The sequence below is a fragment of the Prinia subflava genome, chromosome 8, assembly GCF_021018805.1.
Source record: "Prinia subflava isolate CZ2003 ecotype Zambia chromosome 8, Cam_Psub_1.2, whole genome shotgun sequence".
In the NCBI taxonomy this organism is placed as follows: domain Eukaryota; kingdom Metazoa; phylum Chordata; class Aves; order Passeriformes; family Cisticolidae; genus Prinia; species Prinia subflava.
The window spans coordinates 36,908,870-36,925,447 of NC_086254.1; the positions used below are offsets into that span (position 1 = coordinate 36,908,870).

The window sequence follows — 16,578 nt, forward strand, 5'->3', positions numbered from 1 at the left end:
AATTTCCTTGTAAATTGATGCTGTTGTTGCACAGAAAAAAAGAGCATAGCTTAGATAACAAAGTTTTAACTGCTTGTTTCCATTACCCCAGTTGCATATCTTGTCCTGAATGACCTCATATTTACACATCTGGGCTGTGGGGGGTTTTAACGTTTCCTTTAAATTTTTATTTATTTATTTATTCTCTTACATTTAAACCAGGGAAAGACTTTTTTTAAAATTTTCATTATGCATACTTAAATGGGTGAGGAAGTAAACCTGTTCCTCTCCTGAAATTCACTCTGGCTGTCTCTTTGCTTCTGTGTTTCAGTTAGTGATGTGGCAAACATCTCCAATCCTGATGGCATGGGGGAGTTCACCAGCATCAATGCAGTGCTGTCAGACAGGAGATGGGGCAGTGAGCCATGGCCAAGTCTCCCTAACACAGGACGTCTGCCTATTGCCTGATTCCTTCTCCTTTCAGGTGCAATGTGCAGATCGTGACAGTGACGGCTCACATGACTTGATAGGCACTTTGGAAATGACCCTGGTGAAGATGCAGACATCTGGTGCCGGCTCTCTGGTGAGCTTCCTCAGCCCCTGCTAACTTAGTTCAGAATTCAAGCTTTCAAACCCCCTTTCTAATATTGACCTCAGACATCCACTTTTAGTTGTTGCCTCCAAACACGCATATTTTTATCTGTGTTTTTGTAATAAGCCAACATTTGGAAAGAATAAAAACTGGTATGGGAATTATATTTCTTTGTTTTCTTTGGGTTGTTACTATTCCTATTTCTGAAAATACCCTTGAGCCTGTTATCTGCTGGCCCTATTGTCTGCTGAGCTACTTTTCCCAGCAGTTCAGCTTGCTTTGGCCTCTGCTGAGTCAAGTGAAAATAGAAGTGCATGTTGGTGCTGTAACACCAACATGAGTCTAGAAGCACAACTTGTCTCAGATAATGTTTGTGCTGGAGCTAGTCACTTTCCTGAGTGCTCTGGTCACCTTGTCAGCTAACAGAGAGCAGCAGTCCTTCCAAGGGGCACTTGTCTTGGTCATCCAGTCTAGAGCAAATTGAGTCACATGCTGGTGGTTCTGTTTTTGGTTTGTTGTCTGCTGTGAAAACCCGACATCTCATTCTCCTGGAGATGTCCCACCTGAATGGAGGCAGATGTATTTGCGCACAGGACGTAACCCTGGACTACTCCAGTTGCCAGCCAGCTTGATTGGTCATAATCCAAAAGTGGGTGGAAGCTTCTTGCCTTTTTTCTAGCCCTTCTGAATTCAGAAACAATGCAAGTGAATCCAAGTGAATCCAAGCAGGGAAACACTGCCTAGGCTTTTTTGGCCTCCCCACCCTGAGATTTTTGCCTCGTCTGCCCAGTGCTGGTGGCAAAAGCACCCCATTTAGCTTGTCAGATAGCGGCCAAAGTAGTTGCAGACCTTTAAAAATTAATTTTCTTAATTCTGCTGGCTATTTTGGTAACACTGAAATTGTGGAATGTGTGACACTGTCTGTTTCAATAATTTGCTCTCCTGTAAAGGCATATATTTTGAAGTTTGCTTTCTGTAGGTGGACTATGAAAGCATTCATCTTGAGAAAAAACAAAAGAAAAACAACTACAAAAACTCTGGCATTATTATGATAAAATCTGCAAGGTAGGAAGATTTTTGTTTTTTTTTTTATTTGCTTGTATATTTTCTGATCGTAGTGAAATGACTAGTGTAACAATATCTGTCTGTTCCTCTAGATTGAGACAGAATATTCATTTCTGGACTATGTGATGGGAGGCTACCAGATTAACTTTACAGTGAGTTGTTCTCCACTGCTTGTACTGGTAGATGACAGGACAAAATCAGTGAAGTTGTGTTCACTACTTTTATTGGCAGCATGAATGACTGCAAATGCAGTGTGAATTTGCAGTGATGAAGTCTGCAAAACACTTAAGGATACTGTATTTTTGGTTTTTGTGATCAAATAGCACTTTAATGGAGCTACGGCTTCTTAAACTTCTTTTGAGAAATTAGTTCAATCTGTCAGTGGAAAGGATTGCTATGGCTTGGAAATACATGTACCCAGATGGGAAAAGGGATGCAGGCTTATGTGCATATCCCTGTGTACAGCTGCTGTGTGCCTGGGAGGAGAGGAACTGTGTGGGCCTGAGCTAACCCTGTTTCTGGATATAGTTAGTTCTTCTCATTTGTTTGTTGGCCTGATGCTGCCATCATGCTGCCTGATCAGGTGGGTGTAGACTTCACTGCCTCCAGTGGAGATCCCAAGCCACCAGATTCTTTTTACTGGATTAGCTCAGATGGGATAAATGAGTAGCTGATTGTCATCTGGAGTGTTAGAAGTGTAGTCCAGGATTATGACACGTATGTCATGATCTTGACTGATCTAGTCATCATGTCAAATATGTGTCACAGCTTGTTCTAGCCGTGCACTGTTTTAATGATTGAGGGGCTGCCTTTCCTTGGGAGATCCCTTTAGAAGCTGCTATTGTTTCCTCTTGCTTCTGTCAGTGCTAGGGAGGGCAATGGCAGCCCTTCATAATTTGGCGTATTTGCTTGGCTTGTCCCTTCTGAGTCCCTTGGTGCTTCAGCTGGGCACTGATCCCTTGTTGTAGATGATGCATTGCAATCATGAATGTCCTATTTAGTTCAGTGGGAATGGGAACATGCTTGTCTGCTTTGTCCTGTACTTAGGCTGGGATTGGTCTGGCTTTTCTCCTGCTACTTTGAAATTTCCTGAGACTCCTGTGGGGTGCTGCACTGAAAGAAATGATCTAACTCCCAAGCCCAAGCCTGAAACCATTGGATACCTGATGCCAGGCCATGGGCAGTTAGATGGTGTACCAATTCCTTATGGCAGGAATTCTCCCTTGGTCTCCAGCTACTTTTGATGAAAAAAACTGAAGAATGAGTTATTACAGAAATGTTCTTCCTCATTTTTTGATGTTGCCCACCCTTCCAGGGACAAGCTGTTTCCTGCATTTGGGTTTGGAGCTCAGGTTCCTCCTAGCTGGCAGGTAGGGCCTTCACAATGCTGGGTCCTTGCTTTGTCCACATCTGCATTCCCGAACTGTTAGTAATGTCCCATTTCCCAAGGTATCTCATGAGTTTGCTTTGAACTTCAACTTCAGCAACTCTTGTTGCCAAGGTGAGGACACCTCTTTATTAATAATGTCACTGAGTGGGAGAGATGTTTGAAATGCTGTGTTTATTTCACAACTGGTGAAAATCAAATGCAGCACCAAGACATGGGGCAAATGTAGCTTTACTCGCACCTTGATGCTGACAAAAGCAGATGTGTGTTGATGCAGATTTCTGTGCAAGCTCCATAAGCTTCAGTGAAGGGATCTAGATTTAATTGATTGTCAGTCTGTGCTAAAATTTTTATTGCTTCAACTTGGTTACTTGTGCTGGGTCACAGATGGCAGTGGATTCAGCTCAACCCTGTGCCTATGCTTTTTAAGATTCCAGAGCCACCATCTGCTGAGGCTGTTAGAAACCAGGGTTACTTCACGAGCAATGTGGATATGTTTGACCACGCTCTTCTAAAGGTTGTCTTAAAAGCTTGCTTTTTTTCATAGCCATCTTCTTCACTGGAGGTGGTTTCAGGTTATACTGGGTTTGTATGGCAAGGTTTTGGTAGTGAGGGCTACAGGAATGGTTTCTCTGACAAGCTGCCAGAGGCTTCCCCAGTGTCTAATGGAGCCGATGCCAGCTCCAAGACATATCACTGGCAAAGGCCAAGCTCATCAGTGATGGTGGGATAACAGATTTAAGAAGGAGGGAAAAAACCCTGTGTGGCAGAAATCAGAGGGAAGGAGTGTGAATATATGAGAGGATTAATATTAGAGACACCAAGGCTGATAAACAAGAAGGAGGAGGAAGTGTTCCAAGCATTCGAGCAGAGATTTCCTTGCAGGCTGTGGTGAAGACACCATGGTGTCTTAGTTTGGAAAGACAGGCGTCAGGGAAAGATGGAATTCCCTTGGAGGGGAGAATGTAAACCCCCTCCCTCCAAATTATTATGATTTTGCAATTAGGGGCTTTCAGGCAAAGATATGGAAATAGGAATAACAGTTCTTTACTAGGAATATTAAAAAATACAAATGTAGTAGTACAAAAAAACAAGTAAACAAACAAACAGCCTAGAAAACCTGACAGAGTCAGAATACAACCTGACACGCTATTGGTCAGGGTGTTGGAAGCAGTCCAAATAAATCCTCCTGGAGTAACAGATGTGGTTCTGTTGGAGTAGAGATGAACCTGTAGAAGGGTCCAGTGGTGGTGAGATGGGTCCAGTCTTCCTCTGGGAGATCTAGTGGAAACACAGGCTGCTCTGCCAGTCTGAGTCTCAGCTTTTATCCAGGTAAGAATGCTTGGCTCATTCCACTGGGTGGAGCATCTCACAATGTAATTTTATCAGTCATGTGGTGAGCCTTAATGGCCCATTACCATATCCTCCGAGGGAGAATGGGTTGTGCAAGAGGTAAGGAACACTGCCCCACCTGGTTTTAACAGCTGACCCATTAACAGAAGGCACCCGCCTCCCTCCCCACCCCCACCCCCATCCCCGGAGTTACGAGATAAAGAAAAAAAACACCTCTTCACTGATTTCAACAGATTTGGAATAGAATACATGCTTTTGGTTACATATTGCAACTCAAGACACATGGTGTCTTGAGACAGCTGTGCCTCAGCCCATAGTGTCCACGGGGGAGCAAATACCACTCTGTTCCTGAAGGAGTGTGTCTTGTGGGAGAGACCTACACAGGCAGTTCATGAAGATCTGCAGCTTGTGGGAAGGACTCACATGAGAGAAGTTTATTGAGGATTGTTTCTTGTGCGAGTGACCTATGCTGGGGCAGGGGAGCAGTGAGGAGAGACTTTCCTTTGAGTGAGGAAGGAGCAGCAGAGATGACATGTGAACTGACCACAGTTCACTGACCACCCATTCACTGTGCCAGTGAGGGAGGAGAGAGAGAATTCAGGAGTGAATTTGAGCCTCAGGAGAGGGGAGGTGAAGGGAAGATATTTTTAAAATTTAGTTTTTACTTTTCTTTGTCCTATTCTGATTTGATTGGCAACAAATTCAACTTATTTTCCCACATCAAGTCTGGTTTGACCATGACAGTGGGTGCTGAGCAATCTCCCTGCCCTTATCTTGACTCACGAGCCTTACTTTTTTTTCTCTCCCCTGTCCAGTTGAATAGTGGGGTGATAAATGGCTTTGATGGGCATCTCATATCCAGCCAGGGTCACTCTGCATACTGCTGTATTTAAGGGCTGCTCCCAGTGCTAGATCATGACCTTTGAGGGCTGAGATCTCTCTCAGCATGGTGTCACACAGAATTGTTCTTGAACAAGCATTTTTCACTTAGTTTTTCTCTCTGGTCTTTGGCCAACAAAAAGTGGAATTAGAAATTCAGTGCTAAAATCCAAGCATTTCTTAGTTCAGCCTTCTCTGCCTCACTGGGATCTGGGTCTGTGGTCTTTTTAGGGTCCTTGTGCAGCAGTTGTGAGTGATACCATGCTAAAACCTGATGGCAGACAATGTAAACAGCAGTGGCAAATGAAGCTGCATTGATACAAGCCTGGAATAGGCCAATTTAGATGGATTCATAGAAGAGTATGTACCATTGAAAATAGAACTTTTAAAAAAAGTTTGTTAACCTGAGAAAAGCTTTTTGCATTAAAAACCCCTTGAGATTGCTATTTCTGTTACAGAAATGGTTGAATCTTCAATCAAGGATTGTTTTTTAACTTCTGCACAAAGAAAATGAGAAGTTAGATGTTCCCAAGAACTTCTGACCTTGTCTAATTAGAACATAACCAATTAAAGAAGGTAAATTGACAAAGTAGACACAGTCTTCATATCTTTGCTAGATTATTTTTCCTGCAACTTCATAGAATCATAGAATGGTTTGAATTTAAAAAGACATTAAAGATCATCTAGTGTCAAACCCCTGCCATGGGCAGGGAAACTTTTTGCTAGACCAAGGTTGCTCAGAGTTCTATCCAGCATGGCCTTGAACACTTCCAAGCAAGGGGCAGCCACAAGTACTCTGGGCAACTTCTTCCAGTGCCTCACCACCCTCACAGCAAAGAATTTCCTCCTAATATCTAATCTAAACCTACTCTCAGTTTGAATCCATTCCTCTTTGTCTTGTCACTACATGCTCTTGTAAAAAGTCCTTGTCCATCTTTCTTGTAAGCCCCCTTTAGGAACTCGAAGGCTGCAATTATGTCACCCCTAAGTCTTCTCTTTCCCAGGCTAAACAAACCAAATTTTCTCAGCCTTTCCTCCTAAGAGAGATGCTCCATCCCTTTGATCAACTGGGTGGCCTCCTCTGGACTGGCTCCGCCAGGTCCATGTCTGTCTGGCGCTGAGGACTCCAGAGCTGGATGCAGCACTGCAGGTGGGACCTCACCTGAGGGGAGCAGAGGGGCAGAATCCCCTCCCTTGACCTGCTGCCCACTCTTCTTTTGATGCAGCCCAGGACATGGTTGGTTTCTGGGTGCCAGCACACACAGGGCTGCTCTCGATCTGTTCCTGCCCCAGTTGGGATCAATACAGGGATTGATACGGAACCCAGGTGCAGCACCAGCATCTGGCCTTGTTAAACCTCATGAGATTCCCATGAGCCACTTCTCAAGATTGTCCAGGTGTCTCTGTCCTTCAGGCATGTCATCTGCAAACCTGCTGAGGGTACACTTGTTCCCTTCATGTAGTATGAACATACTAAATAAATAACACTGATCCCGATATGGACCTCTCAGGGACCCCACCTGTTGCTGATGCCCATTAGGACTCTGAGCTGTTGAGCACTACTCTCTAGATGTGACTGTCCAACCACTTTCTCATCCATCTAACAGTCCATTCATCAAATCCATCTCTCTGCAATTTAGAGAGAAGGATGTTTTGGGGATCTGTTTCAAAGGCTTTACTAAGTCCAGATAAATTACATCTGTGTTCTCTCCCTTGTCTTCTGAGCTACGCCATCCTACAAAGCCACTGGGTTGGTCAGGGAGGACTTGCCCTTGGTGAAGGCATGCTGGCTGTCCTGAATCACCTCCATGTCCTTAGCAGAGCTTCTAGGAGGATCTGTTCCATGACCTTCCCAGGCACAGGGATGAGGCTGACAGGCTGGTAGTTCCCAGGGTCCTCTTCTACCCTTTTAAAAGATGGGGACAGTGTTTCCCCTTTTCCAGTCACCTGGGATTTTGCCTGACTGCAATGAGTTTTAAAATATCATGGAGAGTGGCTTGGCAATTCCATCAGCCAATTCTCTCAGGGCTCTGAAATGCATCTGTGGGTCCTATAGACTTAAATACATTCAGATACCTCAGGTGATCACACATCTGATCTTCACTTGCAGTGCGAGAGACTTTGTTCCTCCAATCCTCATCCTGCTATCTACTCAAGAGGTGTGGAAAGAGAGTTTGCCATTGAAGACTGAGGCAAAAAAGCTATTGGGTACCTCTGGCTCCTCATCTGTTGTTACTAGTTTTCCAGCATTGTTGATCAGGGGCTAACACCTTTGACTTTTCTTTTCTGGTTAATAGGCCTGTAGAAGCCCTTCCTTTTGCTCTTTGCCTACATTGCCAGGTTCAATTCCAGTTCCACCTTGGCCATCTCTACACAACCAAACTTTATACTCTTTCTGGGTGACCCACCTTAGCTTCAAATGTCTGTTTGTTTCTTTTTCTTTAGTTTGACCAGCAGTTCCCTACTCAGCTATGCTGGTTTCTTGCCTGATTTCTTGCTCCTGGGATTAACTCATGTGTTCTATGGAAGACTTCCTTAAAAATCTGCCAAGCTCGGTTCTTCTCCCTTGTCCCTGAGGGCAGTATTCTAGGAGATCCCATTAACTATCTCCCTGAAGAGCTGGAAGTCTGCTTTCCTAACCTTCAGGGGGCTAACTGTACTCTTACCTGACCCGCATTCCTCAGGACTGCCAATTCCACCAATGCATGATCACTGATGTGCAGGGTGCCTCTGATCATGATGTTCCCAGTTAGCTGCCTTGAGTTGGTGACGAAGAGATCCAGTAGTGCATCCTCTCTGGCAGGGCTGTTGATTACCTGGGTCAAGAAATTATCCTCCATGCATTCCAGGAATGTCCTGGATTGCCTACAGCTCACTGTACTACTTTCCCAGCAGATATCAGGACAGTTGAAGTCCCCCAGCAGGACAAAGAGCCTGTAAACGCAATGTCTCCTGTAGCTGGAGCAGAAAGGCTTCATCAGCAGGCTCCCCTTGATTAGCCAGTCTGTAGTAGACTCAAATCATGAAGTTCCCTTTGTTGCCTTGGTCACTGAATTTTACCCCCACAAGCTTTCTGTCTGATTTTTACCCATGTGGCCGTTCTTCAGAGACAGCTCTTCACACTCAATCCACCTCTTGGCATAGAGGGCAACCCCTCTACCTCTCCTTACTCTCCTGTTCCTTCCTCACAGCCTTTAGCCATCAATAGCTGTACTCCAGTGATGGGATTCCCATAGGTGTCCCACCAAGTTTCAATAATGGCACAAAGTTTCTAGCAGCACCAATGGCTTCCAGGTCCTCCTGTTTGTTGCCTGTGCTCTGTGCATTGGTGTAAAGCACTCAGCTGGGCTGTTGGCTCTATTGCCTTCCTGAAGGAACACTCATAATTCCTTTGAGATAATTTTCTGCTGTTTTCCTTTTGGCTTTTATTACCATAGGAGACCCTGGCTTGTCTCTGTAAGTGTGCAAGTGTGTTCTGGTGATACACACTTCAAAGTCAGCAGGGCGTAGATGTACTTCAGCTGAGCTTTTGATTTCATCCCCAGTGCTGGCATGCCAGCCCTTGGCTCATGTCTGCCAAGCCTGGTCTTATTGCTTTCCCCTTCAAACCTAGTTTGAAGCCTTCTCTATCAGCCTTGCCAGCTCAAAAGCTAGAATCCTGAGCTTTGTGATGTTAAAGACTGATGTGAAGAATTGAAGAATGGGGAAGAAATGTGCAAATCCAATGTCTGCAGCTGTCCACTGTTTTAATCTCTCTACTTCCTGTATTTCCTGTTATGCTGCTGCTTATTAGCCCTTCAGGAGTTCACAGCTGTGTGAGTTGTCTTCTGGCTATGTGGTTTAGTAATGCTTATAAAATAATGACTGGAGGAATTGTGGGCTCTTGTGGCAGCTTTCCTTCCGTGTGTTGCAGGGATCCAAGGAATAATGGATGCCTACTACCAGATTCTGCCTCAGATCTGACTCTAAGGGCCAACCAACTTCTCTCCTATTATAAACCACATGGCAAGGTTTGCAGCACACTCACTGCAACAAGGAACTGCTGCAGTGAGTGCAGGGCCTTTACTGTGGATCTTTTTTGGGTTGATGTTTCTGTTTTCTGTGTTTATGACTGAATAGAATGGAATAGTAAATTAATGTTATCTTCCTCCTTAGAATCCCAAGGTTGGTCTTACTTTGTCAGCCTACAGAGAGCATATCAATGCTCTCTTGGTACTGATAGGAACCTATACTGGGTAGACACATTAGTTTCATTGCTTAAGTGATAGTTATTTCTCTCCCAGTTTGCTGGCACTATACTTACTTTTGCATTGTACAGGGCTGCTGTGTTGGCTGTTTAGACCAATGGGACTGAGGCAACAGTGGCCTCACTCTAATCTCTCTTACCAAGCTCTGTCACCTGTAGGGCATGCACATAGAATAGAGTTTTGTGCCAAACAATTTTGCTCTTAAGAATGTTGAGAAAAAGCCTCTAAGAAACTACCAGAGGGGTTGACTACCCATCCCACCATAATGGCATGGAGTCTGAGAACTGTCAATCAGTGTGTGATTGCAGAGTATCTGTGCTTCTCTATGGTCATGGGCTTGTTTGTGTGCTGCTGTGGCCATGGTTGCTGTTAAAATTTTACTTCATTTCTTTAAACCTTATTCATTTTGCTTAAGGTTAAAGGACTTGGATGTCATGATAGCTTTTAGCCAATTTCATTTTGACAGACCAATCAGAAAGAATTTTGACATACTCTGTGCTACTTGTTTTATCACCTAGCTGTGTCAGTATTTTTGGTGCTACTTATGTTTGTGTGTATATCAAATACATTTCCCATGCTGTGAGGCACTTGGGCTAAGGAGATCCATTTCTTAGATTTCTGACCTTCCCCGCACTTTGGGGAAATCTTCCTAATTCTCATAATATGTTAAATATCTCTGCTTTTTCTTTCAGACTTAAACCTAGCTATTTCAATGAAGAACCTGTCAGCAATCAGGTACAGCAAGTTGTGTTAATTGTGCTTTGGAACTGGAAATTCAGTTTTCTCTCATTTTCATTGTGTTTGCCTCCTTTTAAGTCTGTAAACAGCTGCTGTAAAACAGCAGTGGCTCGTTTCAGAACCAGGTACTAAACTTTAGCTTCTGGAAAACAATAGAAATTTTAAACATTTTATCACATTATGGCATTGGTTTGAGGTACTCCTTTCTTTCCGGAAAAGCTCCTGTATTCTTCCTTTCCTGTTATCTCTAGAATGTCTCATGTTATTTATCACTGGTGTGTTTTGAGATTTCTAATACTTCTAATGCTTCTAATTTAAATTATTGATAACAAAAGAACCAAGGTTTTTTGTGTTATACTGCAGGGTTATTAAATATCTCTAGCCTTTCTGAATGCCAGTCAGTAACACAGCATGTATCAGTGAATTTTGTATGCAGCTGTGTTAATTTAGTAGGACTTTGTGTCTCTAGTATTTTTTGCCAATTGATGTAACTGTTCTTTATAAATTGAACTTAATCTTTTCTCTTTTTTCTAGTACAGAGAATATTGGAAGTGCACAATGAAAATCGTTAGGCATAGGAAAAATGCACATGAACATAAGTTTCTTTAATATTCTGGTTTTGTCTCAGGCACAGCAACATCTGTTTTCTTTCTTAGCATAAGGGAGTGCTCTATCTGCCTTCAGTTATGTGAGCTCTTATTGGTGTTGAAATATCTAACTGGAAGCTTTCTCATGTTTTTCAGCAATACTTTATCTTGCTGATCATCACAGATGGAGAGATCACTGATCTAGACCAAACTAGGCAAGTGATTGTAAATGCCTCTAAACTGCCCATGTCTATTATCATTATTGGTGTTGGTGAAGCCAATTTTAAAGCAATGGAGTTCCTTGATGGAGACAGCAGTGTTCTGAAATCTGTGACAGGTGAGCCAGGACATCATCCAGTTTGTGCCTTTCCGACAGTTCAAAAATATATGTTGTTTTTAAATTCAGAAGAGTCCCAGTGCCAGGATGTATGAATTCTAAAAGCGACCATGGTTTTGACAAGGCAGCAAGCTAGATGCTCAGGGGGCATGCCTGTGCTGCTTGTTCCCAGTGAGAGTTGAGATGTTGGCTTCTGTGTTCAAAGCTGTGTCTCGCTGTTTTGCAGTTTTTGAGAGCCCTTATTGTATAATTGATTTTGTATCCTATCTCTTGGCTATTGCAGGGTTAAAGGGGATGTTCTTTGTCCTGGGATGTGAACATTTAGGCGAAGAACTAAGATCATATTGTCAGTCTCTGATGTTGAGGCCCATGAGTGATTTAAGTTGAGATCAGTCTTCCCTGCTGTTGAAAGCAGTCCAGTCACTCACCAGCTCCCCGACTTTCACTATTGGCATTGGCATTCACGCACTTTGCATGGTCAATTGGGTTGAGTGATTCAAATGAAAACCCAAGATAAGAGGCATTGCTAGTGGCTAGGGCAGTTTTCCACTCAGACTAGGGCCATATAAAGGCTATGCGAGTCTGAAGTTGGGGTGAGAAAAAGCAGTTTTCATCAGCAGTGCTTACCTGGGACTGACTGGAAGTGCCCCTAAAGCTGTAGCAAGCAATTCATAAAACAGAATGAGCAAGGCAGGTGTTTTGAATTCTCTGAGAGTGTTTCACTAAGCTACCAAATCTATTCTTTGTGGTATTTCTGATTTATTCTCCCCATTCTCTTTTCAGGCTCCTCAGGAAGCACTTTCCCAGATGGTTTGGCTGAAGTGCCCAAACAGCTAGTGTCATACTATAAATGGCAGGGGTGCCCCCCCCAAACTGCCAGAAATCAAGGTGATGTAGATTCAGGCTAGCCCTGGCTACCTGTAGCACTGGGGTGAAGGAGAGCTGCCTGCAGCCACACTCTCCCTTGCACACTGTGGGTGCTCAGTGCCTTGAGATTGAACAAGTCACACCATTTCTTTCACCTGCTTGCCCTGAGTCTTTGATCTTCCCTATTTCTATTGGAAGAAATGTAAATACAGAAAAACCTCCGAGTGCTGGAAGTTTTTGTCACAGTACGATCTTTGTTGGTTTTCTACCTTGCAACAGCAACACATTGTGACACATCACACCACATATAGTTGCTTGACACAACCCATCTGTTCCTCACTATCAGGGTGGGCCTCTGAACTGAGCTACTCTAGTGCTGAGCCTGGTGAGAGAAGTGTTGCACCCATGTTTGCTGTAATGATACTTACCATGTGCTCCTTGATTGGTGTCTTCTATCAAGCTGCCTTTGAAATGGGGACCCTTCTTTTCTGGATGTGACCAAAGACTGTTGGTTGGATGCCTGAGGTAGTTCCTGTTACGCCTTCATAAAGTGCTAGCATATTTTTTTATGTTTCAGTGACCATACCTTTTAATCACATATTTCTATTAGCAAAATTTCTTTCTGTGATGAACTCTTGCTTGAAGCTATTGTTACAGTTCAAGAACATTGCACTTTGCTTATTTATGGGGGTTAAATGAGGATTAATCATTAATTAATGGGATTGGGATGAAATTAATGAGTCACATTAATGTGACTTTAAAAATTCAGCAGTTGGAAACACTGAAATGAAGATGCTTTGAGTGAATTCTTTATATCACAAAAGTTACAAAATGAAGAAGTAACTTATCTGTGGAACTTCAAGGAGGTGCTTCCTTATTCTCAGTAGTGTGAAGTGTGTATTACATGATCTTGGGACTGTTGAACAGGCACATGATAGCAAAGCACAAATGTTTTGAGGAAGATGGTTGATTTCCTAGTAGTGATAAAGAAACTTGGGCTTGTCATTGCATTACAAGTGTCATCACTTTCAGTTACATAAATAAATATTCTACTTTGACTTAGATAACATCTCTGGACTCTTATTTCCTTCCTGGACTTTTCCCTTTGTTTTCCAGCAATGTGGATGGTGGTATTTCAGTATCTGAGGGAGCCTAGGTTCAGTAAGATCCAAAAAAAGAGCAGAGCCAGTTGTTTATCACTGTTAATTTTGTTCCCCTTTAATCACTAAGACTGCTGAATCCTACAACCCTTTCCTGCAGCAAGATGAGATGTTCCTTTACTGTGAAGTTACAAAAGAATTTGTGTGTTCTACCCCATAAACAAGAAAATGGTGAGAATACACTGGGAGACTGCATCTGTGATCCAGGCCCTGAAACTGGTTAAGTTACAAGCTTGAGTGAAGGCAGAGCTTGGGATTGAATTCACATCCTCAACTATACTAATTGTTTTGGGTGAACTCTGCCACTAAACTACCACTACGCAGCTTGTGCTTGAAGGGCTATAGGCCCAGGACCACTGCTGAGCCAAGACGAATCTATTCTAGTTTTTTATTCAAACTTATATTGACCATGATATGTTGTCTCAGGTGTACTGGCTTGAAAGCAAAACCAGTAAGACTCCAAGTCAGAAATACAATTTAATAGAGAGAGAACAAACAAGAAGAAAGGTAAAAATAAAATAAGATAAATGTAATAGTACAAAGGACAACTGACAGAGTCATAATGCAAACCTGACACCCTGTTGGTCAAGGTGTTGGAAGCAGCCCAAAGTACGTCCTCTCAGAGTGCCAGTTGTGGCTCTGTTGTAGTAAAGATGATCCTCAAGAAAGGGCCCAGTCATCCTCTGGGAATCCAGTGGAAACAGGCTACCTTGGTGTTTGGGATTGCAGGTTTTATGCTGGTGGAAAGGCTTTCCTCCTCCTGCTGGGTGGAGCATCTCCCAATGGAATGAGGTGATGTTATCAGTCATGTGAGAGGCCTTAAATGTCCCATTCACAGGTGATGTCCCTTGGAGGAGGATGGGTGGAGGAAGAGATAAGGAGGCACTGCCATATCTGGTGTTATCAGGTGTCCCATTAACAGAAGAACAGAAGGCATCTGCGCGCCCGCCCCCCCCCCCCCCCCGGAGTTTCAAGAGATAAAGAACAATATCTCCCAACCTGTTTCAACAGATGCAAATAGAATACACATTTTTGGTTACATTCTTTTTCAACCCAAGACATCAGGTTACATAAACAGTAGCCAGCTTCCTCTAGAGAAAGCTGGACTGTCTTTCTTGACACCTAGCCTGTAGCACCCCATTTTCTTGCACTTCAAGACTTAGTTTTGAAGCAACCTCTCTTTTTGATTGTCTTTCTAAACTGAAATGTGTTACAGGTGTGGAAGAGAGGGAGGAAAACTGTGGAAATGCATTTTATGGAAATGGTTTGCTCTAGCTCACCCCTGGAAAATGTATGGTTTGTCCCAAGTCTGTACCCTCCCTGCAGTATCAAGTTATCTGTAACCTGATTGGCTGGAGAATGTTACCACGCCCCTTTGAACCTCGGTGTTAAGAGTGCTAACACAAGGGGTCTCGCGCTCTTTGCCCCCCTTCCCCTGGAGGCCTCCGGACGCTCCCCTTTTCTCCCTTCCCCACCCCCACTCCTGCAGGACCATGCTCCCTGCCTGTAGTGGGACTCTGAATAAACCCTCATCTCATCAGCACCCCACCGGCGTCTGAAATCTCTTTGCCTGCCAGCACGGGAACCCCACGACCCCCTAGGACCCGGGGGTCTCCCGGGGGGCACTCCCTGGGAGCCCCCCAAAATTTAAACAACAATAAATGACGCACCAACGTCAGGCAACAGCACCAATGACCCTGAGACAAGGATGGACCATGGTAACACCGTTTTGGTGTCGTCTCCGGTGGAGTGGCCGTTCCGGGCCGCTGCGGCCCGAGGCGGCCCCTCCCCCACCGCGCAGAGACCTCGTGAGCCACCACGCTGCTGTTCCAACACCGCCGACCAGCCCGGCACGGGCCTGGGTCCCAGCCCCTTGGGGCCCCGGCCCGTCTCGGCGCTGCATGGGTGGCGCAGCCCCCCCGGGCGGCACGACATGGGCGGCGCGGCTCTGCTGCGGCGAGGCTCCAGCATGAGCCGCGGCGCGGTGGGATCATTGCTGCGGCGCATGCCCGCGGCCCAGCGCGGCCCTGCCGCGCAGGCCGGCCCAGCAAGACCGGCGTGGGCCCGGGTGCCAGCGTGGCGGGGCTCTGGCGCGGCCCTGGCGGGGCACGGGGCAGTCCCGGCGTGAGCTGACATGTGGTCCCAGCCCCGCCGCAGCGCGCGCGCAGGCCCCAGCACCCGGAGAAGCCGCGTGGAGAACAGGCAGCCCTCCCCTCGCCTGGCAGCAGCGGCGAAAAGAGCCCCGCACACTGTCGATCGAGCCCGAGCAGCCAACGCCCCTGGACAGCAGCGAAAAGAAACCAAACCCCAAAGCTAAAGTGAATTTGTAATACCAGTTTTACAGCCTTGTATAATTGTTAATTCTACTTTATGATCCCCTTTCCCTGTTTCCAAACCCCTCCATTTTCTTCCCATCCCCATGAAGTAGTTTTACAATTATGCCTTTCTAGTTTTGTGTGTGTGAATATTGCAGATTCCCCTGTTTTCTGATTTAGAAAGCAGAGGCTTTTTCAGGTCACAAGGGTAGATCCAAGGGAAGAAGTTTTTGAATTGTTTTCTTGTAAGGCACGATTCAGTGGTAGACTATTGAATCAGTAATGCTTTTGGGTTTATGCTGTCCTCAGTTAGTTCTGAGGGTGATTGATAACCTAAATTGGTGTCTGAGAAAGTATTTGACGGTTTTTGTAGTTTTTTCTTTTGTTTTTCTTTTGATGACCTAAAACTGGGAGTCTTTTGTTAGGTCTCTGACACTTCTGGTGCAACTATGGACGAAGAAAATCCCCAATGGGTACATATGGACGAATGTAAACAATTGCATGCAGAGTGTAGGTCCTTTTGGTTGAACCAGTTGGAAAGTGAAAGGAGTGATTTAGCTCAGATCTGTGAGTGTCGGTGACTTGCTGTTCAAGCCTTACAGGATCCCGTGGCAGATCAGTGGCAGCTTGAGTTGATTTAAATTCCTCACTGCCCCTGCCTGGCCCCAGTGGGGGAACTGCAGCAGGCCACCTGGAGAATCTGAGGCCGTGTGTGGGGCCCGGGGAACTCCACATGTTTTCCTGTCCCTAGAGTGGGAGCAAGGTCAGCGCCACAGCCTAAACTGGGGGCTGTGGTGGGCTGAAAAGCCAGTTGGAAAAGGCTAGACACTATTAGGCCAGTCACGCTAGAAAGGCTCAAACAAATTTGCTAATTTGTTTCAAATCTTGCAATATAAACCCACACAACCTGTTTACTGCAATTACAAAGTCAGATAAACTGTTCACAGTATAACATAATCCTTACTGCAATTGTATTTGGTTTTATGCTGCAAAACTGTGTAATTACTAGTTTCATTTTTAAATTGTTAATTATCATATGTCATATGTCTCTTCTCACATTTTAAAGAAAAAA

General features: G+C 44.6%; 1 protein-coding gene across 1 annotated transcript in view; it reads left to right on the forward strand.

The window, feature by feature from the left end:
- CPNE1 (copine 1) overlaps nucleotides 1-13,093 on the forward strand; it is a 48,610-nt gene extending 35,517 nt beyond the window's left edge. Inside the window, 12 exon segments of the mRNA XM_063404806.1 lie at nucleotides 464-562; nucleotides 1,551-1,631; nucleotides 1,702-1,788; nucleotides 2,220-2,353; nucleotides 2,952-3,006; nucleotides 3,086-3,137; nucleotides 9,169-9,302; nucleotides 10,984-11,171; nucleotides 11,173-11,212; nucleotides 11,948-11,972; nucleotides 11,975-12,032; nucleotides 12,034-13,093. Of these exon segments, the coding sequence (XP_063260876.1) occupies nucleotides 464-562; nucleotides 1,551-1,631; nucleotides 1,702-1,788; nucleotides 2,220-2,353; nucleotides 2,952-3,006; nucleotides 3,086-3,137; nucleotides 9,169-9,302; nucleotides 10,984-11,171; nucleotides 11,173-11,212; nucleotides 11,948-11,972; nucleotides 11,975-12,032; nucleotides 12,034-12,061 (981 nt within the window). The 3' untranslated portion in view covers nucleotides 12,062-13,093.
- The last annotated feature ends 3,485 nt before the right edge of the window (nucleotides 13,094-16,578 follow it).